Source organism: Solenopsis invicta, chromosome 10 (genome assembly GCF_016802725.1).
Source record: "Solenopsis invicta isolate M01_SB chromosome 10, UNIL_Sinv_3.0, whole genome shotgun sequence".
In the NCBI taxonomy this organism is placed as follows: Eukaryota; Metazoa; Arthropoda; class Insecta; order Hymenoptera; family Formicidae; genus Solenopsis; species Solenopsis invicta.
In genome coordinates this window covers 17,609,870-17,624,686 of record NC_052673.1, presented here as the reverse complement: position 1 = coordinate 17,624,686, position 14,817 = coordinate 17,609,870, and the positions used below count along the sequence as shown (strand labels likewise).

General features: G+C 33.9%; 3 protein-coding genes across 6 annotated transcripts; 2 read left to right on the top strand and 1 right to left on the bottom strand.

Moving 5' to 3' along the window:
• The first annotated feature begins 572 nt into the window (after positions 1–572).
• On the top strand, positions 573–2,640 carry LOC105197751 (CWF19-like protein 1). Its single transcript, XM_011164265.3, has 3 exons — positions 573–1,419; positions 1,496–2,144; positions 2,231–2,640. The coding sequence occupies exons 1-3, from the start codon at positions 806–808 to the stop codon at positions 2,528–2,530; spliced, it is 1,563 nt and encodes a 520-aa protein (XP_011162567.1). The 5' UTR covers positions 573–805; the 3' UTR covers positions 2,531–2,640.
• Positions 2,631–5,323, bottom strand: LOC105197754 (probable methylthioribulose-1-phosphate dehydratase). 3 transcript variants are annotated; one of them, XM_039454077.1, is made up of 6 exons: positions 5,305–5,323; positions 4,323–4,366; positions 3,744–3,838; positions 3,250–3,518; positions 2,958–3,159; positions 2,631–2,866 (listed from the first exon to the last, which is right to left on the bottom strand). In XM_039454077.1, exons 2-6 carry the CDS (start codon positions 4,356–4,358, stop codon positions 2,776–2,778), a joined length of 693 nt encoding a protein of 230 aa, XP_039310011.1. In that variant the 5' UTR covers positions 4,359–4,366; positions 5,305–5,323; the 3' UTR covers positions 2,631–2,775. The 3 variants fall into 3 exon arrangements, with proteins under 3 accessions (XP_039310011.1, XP_011162571.1, XP_011162572.1); XM_011164269.3 differs by lacking the exon at positions 5,305–5,323 and adding an exon at positions 4,483–4,882; XM_011164270.3 differs by lacking the exon at positions 5,305–5,323 and adding an exon at positions 4,483–4,678 and having other exon boundaries at positions 4,323–4,402.
• Positions 4,728–14,526, top strand: LOC105197753 (probable ATP-dependent RNA helicase DHX35). Of its 2 annotated transcripts, XM_011164267.3 has the most exons (12): positions 4,728–4,914; positions 5,142–5,356; positions 11,159–11,338; positions 11,686–11,826; positions 11,910–12,072; positions 12,156–12,317; positions 12,761–12,907; positions 12,999–13,140; positions 13,293–13,579; positions 13,746–14,051; positions 14,139–14,292; positions 14,369–14,526. In XM_011164267.3, the coding sequence occupies exons 1-12, from the start codon at positions 4,887–4,889 to the stop codon at positions 14,493–14,495; spliced, it is 2,052 nt and encodes a 683-aa protein (XP_011162569.1). In that variant the 5' UTR covers positions 4,728–4,886; the 3' UTR covers positions 14,496–14,526. The 2 variants fall into 2 exon arrangements, with proteins under 2 accessions (XP_011162569.1, XP_039310009.1); XM_039454075.1 differs by lacking the exons at positions 4,728–4,914; positions 5,142–5,356 and adding an exon at positions 9,304–9,561.
• Positions 14,527–14,817: the final 291 nt, after the last annotated feature.

The window sequence follows — 14,817 nt, the reverse complement described above, 5'->3', positions numbered from 1 at the left end:
ACAAATGCGATTGGTCAATTCCGATAGACTAATCAGCGATTAAGTTAATCGACGTTGGTGAAAGTGGCCCTAAGACAATATTTGACACGGTCTTAAATATAAGAATTGACTATTTGCCGAAACTAGAAAGTGACGCTTTTTCCGCTGTAAACAGAAAGTGGCGTTTTTTTTGCCAGGAATTTGAGTGTTATAGAAAAAAGGCCGGCATGGCCGTTTTCAGGTTCCTCTCTGCCTTAAGTAATGAACGTTCAGCAACTTCAATAGTTGAGGGAGTGTTCGCCTATTATTGGTGTATTCTTCTAGATCTAAATGTTTGATTGGATGATCTTGTCCCAATGCCTTAAGAGCCTAATATTATATGGATTGATTATAAATACCGGTCAAAAATTCTATATAATCGTACAGGAATCAATAATTCAAGAAAGTAATTTTAATATTAAAGTTTAAAGGAAAAAGTGATACGAAATTTACTCTTTTCATATTTCCATCCTAGGGGAAAAGCTACAAAATTGCTATCCATGCTATTGGTCCTGGTCATTTCTTCTTTGCTCCATCTATATATACTTACATTCATGATTTTCACTCAATCAGAATAAAAACATGCGGCGAAAGTACTTCGGTATGTAATTGAGATACTTCAAAAAAGTGTTTTACAAAACAATAATGAATACAGTATTTTAGAAAAATAGCAAATAGATACAGAAATAAGTGAAAGCTATTTTCTAAAACAATTTGAAAATGTCTAAAAATCAATGAAACATCGTTAATTGTTATTGACACAAAAATCAAAATTGTATTGTCAAACATGAGTGACAAGCAGAAAGTTCTCATTTGCGGTGACGTGGAAGGGCATTTTAAGTTCCTCTTCTCCAAAGTAGAAGCTATCAACAAGAAAAGCGGTCCATTCGATTTTTTGTTATGTATCGGCAATTTCTTCGGCGAGGACAACTCCGAATTGGAGTTGTACAAGTCCGACAAGAAAGCCATCCCCGTACCGACGTACATTATCGGTCCCAATCGGGAGTCGAATCTGAAGGACTATCCCGATGAGGATGGATACGAGATATGTCAGAATCTCACATATCTCGGAAAGCGTGGTCTGTACATTGCTAGTTCTGGTCTCAAAATAGCGTATCTCAGTGGAATTGAGAAAGCCTCGCCAGAGAGCAACGCTATTCACTTCGACGAGAACGATGTTATGTCTGTCAGGAACAGTTGCTTGAAGGGCCAACCAAGTTTTCGTGGCGTTGACATTTTGTTGACTTCCCCCTGGCCAGAAGGCGTCACCAATCTCGACGCTAACAAGCCGGAATGCAAGTACGAGGGTTCCAAGTTAATCGCCTGGCTTGCTACTCACATTAAACCTAGGTACCATGTTTCAGCCTTGGAAGGGATTTATTACGAACGATCTCCGTATCGGTAAGTTTATTGTTCAGGAAAGTTTCCTTAAAAACAAGTACAAAATTGCTTTGAAAATGATGTTTCTTCGTTACAGAAATCAAAGCCAGGGTGACGGAAATATAGAAATAGCCACTAGATTCATAGCTCTTGCGCCAATATTGAATGAACAGAAGAAGAAATGGCTGTATGCATTAAATTTAACTCCTGTTGATAGAACCAGGCTGTCAGATCTAGTTATGCAAACAACAGATGAGACATCAAGTCCATATCCCAAATCTATGCTGTCTGATGATCCAGCTTCGCAAAAGCAGGTCCACACGCAATTCTTCTATGACATGGATTCAAAAGATACTGGAAAGAGGTCGTGGCATCAGAACAGTGGTTCCAAGAAGGCAAAGCAAGAATTTGACCAGTCAAAATGTTGGTTCTGTTTATCCAGTCCAGTGGTATCCAAGCACCTGGTGATCTCTGTCGGCACAGAGATCTACTTGGCACTGGCAAAGGGTGGTCTGATAGAGGATCATTTCTTAATTCTACCAGTAACGCATCATCAGAGCCTGTCGATTCTACCGAAAGATGTGAAGGAAGAGATGGATCTCTACAAGAAAGCTGTGACCAAATACTACGAGAGTACCGACAGAGTACCCGTGTTTTTCGAGAGAAACTTCAAAACGTCTCACTGTCAATTGCAAGCGGTACCTGTTCATAAAAATCAAGCACCCGCATTAAAGGAAATGTTTGAGGTATTTTCCTTTTATTTATTTTTTTATTAAAAAATATCTAATACTTATCTTTCGTTAGTATCAAATGTGTAAATTTCTGTATTCAGGAACTGGCCGAATGTAACAATTTCAAAATGTCGGAGCTGCCATCACACACAGATTTGCAGCAGGTCGCTAATCCAGGCGTTCTCTATTTTTATGTAGAATTACCGGATGGAGGAATTTTATATTATAGGATCAAGAAAGACTTCCCCTTACAATTCGGCAGAGAAGTATTAGCGTCCGACAGAATATTGGATCTCAACGACAGATCCGACTGGAAAGATTGTCATATGAGCCAGGAGGAAGAGACTGAATTAGCAAAGAAAATTAGAAAACAATTTGCACCATTCGACATAGATACTTGAAAATATTCATATTATTCATGTTTTATAAGCATAATATACGTACATTAGTGTATATATCTCTGTAGAATATGTAATTGTAATTAAACTTTTATGTAACTTATTTTCTTTAATGCTTGTTGTTTTTTATTTTAATAATATTGAAAAATATACATTGCTTAAAAATATATAGAATTGTAGCACGATGGCACAAAAGTATGGCAGAAAAATTAATCTTGTGTAGAAATTACTGACTATTCCATTTTTGCTTAGTAGTTCGTCCTTGGAACTGCCGACGGATCTAATCCACAATTTTTCATTTGAATTGCGATATCAAGCAAATAATCGTAACATTCCGTCCTGTAATAAGCAAAAGATATTTTCAGACAAAGGTCATTATAAAATCACTTTCATGTGTCAGAGAAAAAAAAATGATAATAAAGTAGCTTACATAGTTTTTGCTTGTTGCCAAGAATCGCCCCACACATAAATTCCATGCCTACGCACCAATACGGCGCAACTATTAGGATAATTAATAATGGTGGCATCTAGATCGGCCTTTAATTCGCTTTCAAAAGGAGTATTTTCTATGATTGGTATTACCAGTTCGTCGTCGTAACGATACGCTTTACGTTTCATTGGATTCCATATTCCTACATAAATCAAAGAGTTTTATATTTTTATTCGTTACCTTGAAATCTATGCTGTAAATGAATTTGAAGAAACAATTTAAATGTATATACCTTTTATCATCTCAAGATGGGTGAGTTTGATTTCATTTCCAGGCCACAATAGCGTTGCCATCACAGCGATCTTCGAGTGCGTATGAATTACAGCACCTGCATGCCGTCTTCGATACGCGCACATAAATAGTGGAGTGCACTGTGACTTCTTCAGTTTCTTTTCAGGCGAAGGCAATTCCAGATCTGTTCCATTAATATCTTGCACAAATAAATCGTTCGGCACCATACGCTCCTTTTGAACACCAGAAGGAGCTATGTAGATCTTATCTCTATAGAACAAAAGTGTCAATACTTTTAATTATAATAGTTTTATAGATGATAATCAAATTTGTTCTTTTTTTTACAATCCGAAACTTCTTACATGGTTGATCTTTCCTCCTTTTCTTTTCACATTGGAGAGAAAAAAAGAGAAAAGACAAACTGCAACAAGTTCAGTTCTAGAGTCATGGAAAAAAAAACTTCAAGTTAAAACAAATATTATAGCAGATATTAACTCATGTTTTATGGAGATACCACCACCAGTACCAGTCACCCATCCAAGATGATAAAATTGTCGGCACAGTTCTGGAATTAGATTTCGTGGGTGTTCCTGTGTAAAAATAATAAATATCATTGTTAAGTTAAATCAAGGTACACACATAAATTTTAGAACAAAAATTTCATAAATCTTAATTACAATTATCTATTAATGAAGGAAGGTAAACAGCCAAATAGTGAGTAAATAGAATGTTCAATAAATAAAAAATTTAATCTCAATGAATTAAATACAAATATTTGAGATTAAAAGATGTTATAGCTTTTATTAATTATATATCTGATTCACTCGTTGATTGTTCACTTTTCTTCATTGCTTAGCATGTAAGGAGTTTATTTATTTTGATATCCATTAATACATGCATATATTGTGAATAGTGTAAAAACTGTGAGTAAAAACATGTTATGAAAATTGCGATTAATGTATTCGTTAATTAAATAAGAAACTTTGTAAAACTTTATAAAATTTAAATTTCTTAAAAAATATATATGTTTTAATATATTCATAAATACTACGTATACTTATTGTTAAATCATACTCTGTCATAATTAGCATCGTAAGTTTCTGATGACATCTTCGCTTCTGAAACAACCAAGAAATAAAGGACCAAACTGCGCACTGTCTCAAAATAAAATCATCAGATATGTCATGGACAAGATAACAGGGCAATTGATAACACAAAATGAGTATATACTTACAATCACTGTATTTTCAAATATCAATGCGTACTATGCATTACGTGCCTACAATTTGTGTATGAGATTGAAAACCCCAATCTTTTACGTTAAATATAAAGATTATCGCGTTTTATACTGTTGCGCATCAAGAACAATCAAGAATCTGTTTAGAAGAAATTTAGGTAGACGCACATGTAAAATAAGTGATGGCAAGTACTATCCAGTACTATCACTGCCATCTACTGTACTTAAGTTAATGCCATGAATGCCATGCTGCATTGTATACATCGGACACTTTTGTATTATTAATATGTAGTTACATTTATTTTCACTTGATTTATATGACTTATGTTACTCTATTTAAATAATATATATATAAAGTAACAAATTCTCTTATGTCGAAGCTGTTTTGAACTTCTCCAAAGATGTTTCGGCCACTTTTCTCCAAGCCGGGTAAGGTTATGTTATTTTGTCTTCTATTTTCATATTTGTCGATTATTGAGATATGTCAATGAATTATAATTGTTTAATTGTTATATCGAATAAAAGCTAATTTGTAATTTATTCATTTATTCAATCTGACTTGTGTAATTTCATGAAATAAATACACAAGTCTCATTTGATTTGCAATTTAAAAATTATGAAACATTAATTACTAATCGAATAATTTTGTTAATTAGGAGATAACACTTGGCAGGAGGATAAACCTGATATCGATGCCCATTCGTCTACACAATTTGTTTACAATGCACATCATTCACTGGCACTTGACATGCAGCGGCAACGGCTGCCTATATTCAAGAATAAAGATCACATTATTTACTTGTTGGAGAAATATCAGACCTTGGTTTTGGTTGGTGAAACAGGCTGTGGTAAAAGCACCCAAATCCCTCAGGTAAGACTTGAAATCCTAATCTACAATAAATGCAACAAATTTTAGCCTTTTGCTCTAAGAACTGTGATATTAATTTGCTCTAATCTTTATAGTTAAAATCTGATCAACTTGTTTAAAGCTTACAAATTATGTAGGACAGTGCCATTTTTTTGCTGAAAAAAATGTTGTAGTTTAAATCTTGGAAAAAGATACTGAAAATGTACTACTCCTATTGTAAAACAATCCTAACATATCTATAAAGATGACAGAAAATCTAACATTAATATTATAATTCATTATATCTAAATGCTTTATATAATTTCTACAACTATGGAAATCAATAATTACCATAGTATTTCAATATGTGAGTTTACTTGTACAAAAGTTTAGAAAAGCTTCAGTTTTTTGCTTTTTATGAAAAGTTAAGTATAAAAAAAGGTTTTTTAAACATTTTTGCGAATCAAGCATATTATAACCAACATTTTTCTTTTTTTTTCTGTAAATATTTTATTTTCAAAGTTAATAACATGAAAAATAAAGTTTTACATAAAACTGACATTGTAAGAAATCATCACACAAATTTAAAAAAAAACTTGGAAAATCTATTTTAAAATAATTTTTTGTTAATTTTTATCCAATGTTTCACCAAGCTATTACACTTTAAAAATATATTGAAAAAATTGATTTTTTATCTTACAATTTAAGAACAAAATATTATAGATAATTTAACAAAAAACATTTTAAGTTGCTTCCCAGCAGACACCAATTAACAGTTATATAACTGTTAATTATCATTTTCTATTCAACAATTATAATTATTAATAACAAGGATGTTATATAACAATTATATTGTTGAGTGGGAAATTATAATTAACAGTTATATAACTATTAATTGAAGTTTGCTGGGATGTATTTTCTTTAAAATGCATTTTTAAAAACTTCTACGAATATTTTTGTTTTGTTTTGAGAATCATATTTCAAATTTTTGATACTATAAATTAGAAAGTTGAATGTCTTCAAAAGATTATTCAAGAGATCATTCAGATCAGCAAGAGATTCCTTTACTTAAATTATAAAATTAAAACATTTTTTACTTATGTGAAGTAGTTTTCACCAAAATATTAATTTCATCTGATACTAAGTAAAATTAAATTTAAGTAAATAAAAAGGCGTTAGATTTTATTCATTATTTTAATTTCGCTTCGATTCACAAGCTTTATCAGAGTGACAACAGATTGACAAGAAAAGTTGGTGAAAACGGATGAAAGTAGGTAGTGTCAACCTTTACTTTTCATTATTCATAACAGTTACTTCATTAGTCGTCAAAATAGAAAATAAATGTGTTAGGTCAATGCAGAAACTTTAACATTAATATTTTAAAATAGAAAAACATTTTGAAAATCATAAAAATTAGATTTATTTAAGTATATTCACACAAGCAAAAGTTAAGTTGGCTTTACTGAAATATCAATCTTCTTTATTTTTATTTTACTTCCAATGAAAACAACACGCTTTTAAGTTACACCGAAGTAGAACCGAATTGAAGATTTTGGTGGAAGCTAGACCTATATCTTCAAGAAATGTATAAAGCAATACTTAGAAGCTCCACTTGTACAACGTCTTTCATTTTACATGTTTATCGTTAGTATGATAGTTTTATGTATTCTGTTAACTGCATTCAGATACAGTGCAGTATGCTGAAGTATGCTGAAAATATTTAAATCTGTCCAGACTAGACAGCAGTGTTATGAGTTAAAGCAACAAACACTGGAGATTATCTAATAGCAACAAGATTTATATTTATACATCAAGAACATAACATGTACATTGGAGCACGTGCAACGTCCATCATATGGACTTTGAGCACGCAATAACAAGTTTTTATTTTCATGAATAATTCACGCGCTATGGTAATAAAAATTTTATTTTTCCCGCGGAGACTTGCGTTCAGAACCCAAACATTGTTACACATAGCATTTTCCATTGCATATACGACCTTCATATCCGTCTAACGAAACTCAACACCGCGCAGATATAAATAGAATTCTGCGCAGGAGAGTTGCGGTCTACTACTAGAATTTAACTGTAAACGTGAAAGAGTCGGAACATTAGGCCGTAGAGATGTTCTTCGGGGAGGAAGAAAGTAAGGAGAAGCGCGAGGAAAAACTTTTCTTCTGTCATTCCTTATCGTGCTTGTTTTATCTATCTACGGGCGATATATATGCGGCGCGCCTTCTCTGCAAGCATTACAATCTAACGCGATCCGTGTCAACGTCCGGCAGGCGCGCGAGCTTGGTCGGATTGGATTAAAGATAATCGCGGATCAAGCTTTGATATTGACCCATTACGAAACGAAGTGAAACTTGTGATCGGCGAAGGTAACGCGACACTCTACCTGCTCCTCCGTTAGTGCGACCCACAACATCGGCGATCGCACCACGATCTCTCAAGGAGAGGGAAGAGGAAGAGTGTTCGGAGGCGGTGGGTCATCCGGTCGCCCCTGTCCGCTCCTATCGAAAAATAAGCAAAAGTTAACACAGTCTAATATTCTGATATAGGAGGAAGATAGCGGCGAGCTGATAATAGCTCATTTTCAACTTGTAACGCAACGTATTACAAAATATTGCAGAGTACGCGCGTCAGCGACACGGTAAAGCAGAACGCGACTCTCTGTAGCCTGCGGCAAAAGTGTGTTTATTCCAGTTTTGATGATTCAAATTAAAATTCAGTGACGTAATTTTTATCGCAAAGCATTGCCAGTGATTGGTGAAGCGTGCGTTCAGTAACGACGAAAGGAGCAAATTTCCTGCTTTGTTACTTGGAGCAACTGGAAATCGACTCTCGTGGACTCGTAGCGTCTCGAGAAGAGAAAGGACGAAGAGGACCATCGCGAAGAATGTCGGTCGATCAACGAGGCTACGCGATACGAAAACATGCGCCTCGACAAGACACATAAAACAAGCTGGATGTACGGCGCACCGATAACATTAACTAATAAGAGTAATAATCGATCGTGATTAGGGTGTTTTTAATTAGAAGAAAAATAAACGACAATAAGCTGACTAATGATAATAATTAGAAGAAGAACGAGTATAACAATTGATTCAGACAAATAAATAAATGAAAGAAAAGTATTCTAAAGGGGGAAAAACGTGACGTTTCACCCTTTGATCTCGGAAGATGTACTCGTCGACATTCATCAGCAAGACATGCTTGGCGTTTCTGTTCCTGCTGTATTTCGTCGGGATGGACTTACTGCTCTATTTCCGAGTGCAGAATTACGATATACGCCCGTCTCTGAACAACACACGAGCTTCGCCGTATCATTCGCCGATCTTGTGCGACCTGGATCCGATTTGCACGGTGACAGTAAAGGCCATGACATTGGACTACCCTAATCATTATGTCCTGAGTCCCTTGGCGTCCCTAGTGGACCATTTGCTAGACATCAGTCGTTCCTGGACGTGGCTGACGCCAAACGCCATCAGCGTTTCTCACGTGGTTGTGGCTGTGATCGGCGCCCGGTACGTCACCCGAAGTTCCCTCTTTCACAGGCGAGTCGGTGTCGTCCTGTTCCAGGTCAGAGCCTGGCTGGATGATCTGGACGGCCACGTAGCCAGGACGAGGCTCAACGTCAAGGGCGAGAGATCGGACGTTGGATCTATCGGTTACCTCGTGGATGGTATTTGCGACGGCCTCGGCTGTATCGCTCTCTCTGTCGCGGTATTTTTTTTCTTAAGGCGTAACTCTAATTACCGCACCGGATACGAGCGATTACCCATTCGAACGTTATCGGCATCGTCGTCCCATAGCTCCGTTTCCTCGACCTCACCCTGGAAATCACCTCTCTACAATATTCTGATGGTGGGCTTTCATTTTTCCCTGACGAGCATCGCTTGGAACCGATATATATCCGTGTACCAGGACCTCCTAGAGTCTGACGTCTCTTCGACGATCAGCCGAGAAGATCTCTACGATAAGCAGACTGCCGTTTTCCGAAGTCCCTCCTTCTGGACCATCGCCCTCGCGTGGAAGATCTTCAACTTCCACGCCGTGATGGATTATATGCTTCTGGCAATATTTCTGGATCGCATTTGGGAATACGTCAGACTCGCATGGTGGCAACTACCCATGATGTTGTTTCTGCTTATCTTTATCAGCGAGCTTCACTACACGTATACTTACGTAGAAATATTGTCGCTGAACGAAAGCTTACGATTCTCGTCGTATGTACTTCCTGATCCATAACAGTCTATTCCTAACACTTGCTGTCAGCGTGTTTTTACTTGATTCTAATATAGTGAATGTCATAGAATAGTTATTTCTTTAAATTATCTTGAATATCTGTTTTTAAAAGATGACTATATGATTATTATATTAATGATCATATTATTACATAAATTTTAATTGAAAAAAAAAACAAAATTGAAAGGCAGTAAATTAAAAAATAGGAATTTGAAATGTCATGTCGTAAATTATTATTTTTTATTAAAATCATTTATGTATTAATGAATAAGTAAAAAATAGCAACATGTTTCTTGTGTTATTATGATATACATAATGTTATAGTAAAATTAATAAAATATATAAAAATATACACTTATGTATATAAATTATGCATATAAATTATATATTTTACAAACATTTACATGCATATAATATGTAACTGAGAAAAATTTTAATACATATATGAATTTAAGCTTTTTATATTATATGTGATTATATATGTGATAAAAAATATATTACAAATTGTTTATATTTTTAAGTCTTAAATAATAAAATTTTTAGATTTCTAATTTTACCTTGAAAATAGCATTAAATATAATCTAAGTCAAAAACCATAAAATAACTCTAACGCAACGTGTTTCAATGTTATTTCTTTTATCATAAGACGATTTACGTTATATTTACGCCGAAGTAGGTCAGTTATTGACTGCAGTTAAGAATTTTTATCTAATCCAGTGCCAAGAATGTTACCTAACTGCAGCACAAATAACGAACGTTCACAAAAAGCTATTACGTGCACGTAAGACGAAAAACCATAAGCCTCGTAATGCTTTGGATCAATATCAATAGTTGCGCTCGATATAAGGTTTTGTCAAATTTTATAACGCTGTGGCTAGCATCTTATTTTTATATCGCAATAAAATATTTTTATATAAATGATTTATCTCTGAAATACCTATTTTATCATACCACTCAAAAATAAATCCTTCAGTGTAATGTTTTTCAGACTTATGCGAATGAATTTTTGCCATGCATGTTATACAATAAAAACAAATGTTAATTTATTCACGCGCACACATAATAAATAAATAATATTAATTTATTAATAAATATTTTTCTCTGCGCATGATAATACACATTTTGTGAATATTTCATTGATTTTAATTTCATTATAGTGATAGTATTATTATAAAATATACAGATACCGCTCTATTTACGACTACTCTGACTTACAAAGTTTTAGATTTACATCGCGCGATCGCAGTTTTGTTCTGTCATTTTTTACCGAAAGTTAAAATTGTTATTTTTTATTATAACATTATTTTTATAAATTAACTATTTTCTATGAATAATATTTGATTTATATAAAATAATATCACTAATATGTCAGTTTAAGTTATACGTATATGTAGCAGCAATTTAACGCTCTAAATGTTTAACACCACATTGTTGTTCGATTTACGAGCAATTTGGCATGCGACCAAAGTCTTGGAAATATTTTTCCATTGTAAGTAGAGAGGTACCTGTATGATATAAAATTCAATAATTTTTAAATAAATTAATATCGTATTGCAAATTAATGTTTTCATGTTTCAGTATCTTCTCGAAGCAGGATGGTGTGGAGATGGAAAAAAAATTGGTATCACGGAACCTAGAAGAGTCGCAGCCACCTCTCTGGCGAATCGCGTGGCCGACGAACACAATTGTATTCTAGGAACCACCGTGGGTTATTGCATACGCTTCGATGATTACACTGATGAAACGACTAAGATTAAGGTACGACACCTTAAACACAAAACAAATAGAACGCAAACGCGACTTCTACTCGGAATAATTCTAATTTAACATTATGGAAAATTAAAATTGCACTTTTTTGTTGTTACATTATAACAAATATTACAAATAAAGTTAACAAATAATAGAGGCGTTAGAAATTAGGTTACTCCATGTAACAAAATGCACTAAATATATGTCACCAATAATATAATAAAATAATAAAATTAAATGATCCAAATCTTTCATGTTTAATAAATATTAGAGATAGTATCAGCATTTTTCTGTATATTTTATATCAATATATAAATATTATTTCATTATGAAGATTAATGTAAATCCCCTTACAGTACATGACCGAGGGTATTCTTCTAAGGGAAATGATGAACGATCCATTATTAACAAGCTACTCGGTCATTATCCTAGACGAAGTGCACGAAAGAACACTCTTGACTGATATCATAATGGGGCTGCTGAAAAAAATAATCAGGGTAAATTCATTGATGTTTATTAGCAAACGTAACTTTCCTCGTGCGAGACACGATAAACTGACGCTATCTCTTGAATATTGTAGAAACGGAAGAGTCTAAGAGTTATCGTCTCGTCGGCGACGGTTGACGCGGAGGAACTTCGAGATTTCTTTAACATAAATACGACGAAGGACTCGAGTAAAGATAGCGCGGTTATCATGAGCGTCGAGGGGCGATTATATCCGGTAGATGTATTTTTTCTGAAAGGTATGCACATACACGCAGAGTCACGCGTCCGTGACTATAAATTATAACTCTGACTGTTTAATTACGGTTGTATCGCATTGCAGAGCCGGTCGCGAATTATATTAACGGCGTAGTAGACACCGTTCTAAAAATACATGAAACTGAAGAATCGGGCGATATCCTGGCATTTCTCACAGGACTCGACGAAGTCGATCAAGCCGTCTCTCTTTTATCGGAACACGCAAAACTTATAAAAGATGATAAACGTGAGTAAAGTCAAGCAGTTTTTTAAACAGAGAATATTTAAAATTCTTAATATAAAAAAATTTCGAGAAAATGGGACTCAATTCTAAAGTTTTTTCTACTATATACATGTATGTATTTATTTTGTAATGAACTTTTTAAAACGGATTATTCAATACTTAATACTCAGTAATTCATTAAATTAATTCTCTATTGTTCCAATATTTCTCATTGTTGTTTATTGTAACGGCGACAAAAGCACATTATTCAATATTGAATATTCAATAATTCTTCTTCATTAATTCTCTACTGTTTCAATATTTCCTATTGTTTATTGTAAAGGCGACAACGAAAAAACTTGAAAACTTGAAAGGTTGCTCGCCACGAAAATGGGAGAGAAAAAAGCTTTAATGTATTTAAAATGGTTTTAAGACATTTAAGATTTTGTTGAATAATTTATTTCTAGAGAAGCTGCTTCCGTTGCCGATGTACGGGTCGCTTCCAAACGCGGAACAGCTTAAAGTATTCTGGAAGGCTGCTAAAGATACTCGCAAAGTTATCGTGGCAACTAACATCGCGGAAACGTCAATTACTATTCCAAATATCGTTTACGGTATATTTATCTCGATATATTATTAGTGTGCTTTTTTTTTCTCGGCGCTCGACTCAACGACGTTGTATAACTGGAATTTTGTAATGTACAGTAATCGATTGCGGTTTCGTCAAGATACCTTGGTTCGAAGCAGAAACACAAACGAATAGCCTCGTTATCGTGCCCGTATCGAGAGCTTCCGCCAACCAGCGAGCCGGTCGCGCAGGTCGCGTACGTACTGGAAAAGCATTTAGGTAAAAAAAGCAAACGACTAATTATATGTTTCGTATGCTAATTATATATCTGTAGTAGTTGTAATATATAACAGCAAATATTATTTTTATATTAATTCTGAATATAGAAATCATTGCGCATACTAATAAAATATTATGCAATCTTATAATAGATTATACACAGAAGAGGCTTATACTGAATTGTTCGAGGCTACTCCACCGGAAATGCAGCGGTCAGATTTGGCACCGGCGATACTGCAATTAAAGGCTCTGGGCATCGATAATGTATTGCGATTTAATTTTCCATCTGCGCCGCCCAGTAAAAATCTAGTCATAGGATTGGAATTGCTCTACGCGTTAGGTGCAATCGATAGTAATGGAGATTTGACGACACCGTTAGGTCTGACGATGGCAGAGATGCCTTTGGAACCAGTGTTAGCGAAATCTTTAATCGCTTCTGGTATATAAGATTAAATATATTGATAAATTTTTAAGATACAATATATAAAAATGTAAAACTTTTTTATATCAAACATTTAACAAAATCAAAATTTCTCAAAAAAAAATACACCAATGGTATAAAATTATAATTATGACAGTAAATTAAAAAATTTTTTAATTAATAGGTGAGATGGGATGCTCCGAGGAAATCACGACAATATTCGCCATGCTACAAGTTCAGAACGTTTTCATACAACCTGGTGGAGGGCAAGCGGCTCTAAAAGCGAGAATAGCACATCGCAAATTCGAGGTGGAAGAAGGAGATCTTTTCACTTTACTAAACGTCTATACAGCTTTTGAACAGAATAAAACACCTGCCTGGTGCCAGAAACATTTTCTCAATCACAAAGCTTTGCGAAGAGTTATGGAAATTCGCGTACAGATGCACAAAATGCTCAAACGTTTAGACATTCCACTGGTATCTTGCAATGGTAAGGACTTAAATTTAATTACATGAATGTAATTTATATTTTTAGTAAAAATTTTAATTAAAAAAATAATTATTCTGAATTTTTAAGGTAGTGTCCAGCAAATCCTTAAATGTTTAGCTGCCGGTCTCTTTCCTAAAGCAGCATATCTGCATTATACGGGCACATATAGAACGGTTCGAGGCAACAAGGATTTGTATATTCATCCGAATAGTTGCTTATATACTCTACAGCAGCCACAATGGTATGTATGAAAAAAGTTCGAATAGATTATTTTAGTAGAAGTTTTATTTATTTCATTCGATAATATTTTATTTCAGGTTACTATTTTGCGAAATTTTGCAAACAAATAAAACTTACATGAAGGACTTGACTGTTATTCAGCCAGAAATGTTGTTGGAAGCGGCACCACATTTTTATGAGAGAACGTCCATTGATTCTATTTAAATATAATTTAAAATAAAATTTTTATAAAATACGTCTTGGCGTCTTAGTCACTTTCCATCTCGTGATACGTATATATTTTTTATTTTATAAACGTTTGCATTTGAAATTTAAGTGCAAGCGAGGACAAGTTATAAAAATTTAAATTCTCAAAGAAGAATATCAAAACGATAAAACTATACAATTTATTTTCCACAATTTAAGAAATTAATAAAATATTTTACACAAGTAGAGAAGTATCAATTATGACCTAAATTAAGTCTTGCTTAATAATATTTTTATATAAAAATGTTAAATACATTTTTAGCTTTATTCATTTATTTTA

What these genes read in the sequence shown, in the direction of transcription:
- LOC105197751 (XM_011164265.3), top strand. Translation starts at nt 806, where the DNA reads ATGAGTGACAAGCAGAAAGTTCTCATTTGCGGTGACGTGGAAGGGCAT. An exon ending in TACGAACGATCTCCGTATCG is followed by an intron (nt 1,420 to 1,495) that starts GTAAGTTTATTG and finishes TCTTCGTTACAG; the next exon opens with AAATCAAAGCCAGGGTGACG. An exon ending in CATTAAAGGAAATGTTTGAG is followed by an intron (nt 2,145 to 2,230) that starts GTATTTTCCTTT and finishes TTCTGTATTCAG; the next exon opens with GAACTGGCCGAATGTAACAA.
- LOC105197753 (XM_011164267.3), top strand. Translation starts at nt 4,887, where the DNA reads ATGTTTCGGCCACTTTTCTCCAAGCCGG. An exon ending in GCCACTTTTCTCCAAGCCGG is followed by an intron (nt 4,915 to 5,141) that starts GTAAGGTTATGT and finishes TTTGTTAATTAG; the next exon opens with GAGATAACACTTGGCAGGAG. An exon ending in GAAATCTTTAATCGCTTCTG is followed by an intron (nt 13,580 to 13,745) that starts GTATATAAGATT and finishes TTTAATTAATAG; the next exon opens with GTGAGATGGGATGCTCCGAG.
- LOC105197754 (XM_039454077.1), bottom strand. Translation starts at nt 4,358, where the DNA reads ATGTCATCAGAAACTTACGATGCTAATTATGACAGA. An exon ending in ACGATGCTAATTATGACAGA is followed by an intron (nt 3,839 to 4,322) that starts GTATGATTTAAC and finishes ATTTTTACACAG; the next exon opens with GAACACCCACGAAATCTAAT. An exon ending in GGTATCTCCATAAAACATGA is followed by an intron (nt 3,519 to 3,743) that starts GTTAATATCTGC and finishes TTTGTTCTATAG; the next exon opens with AGATAAGATCTACATAGCTC.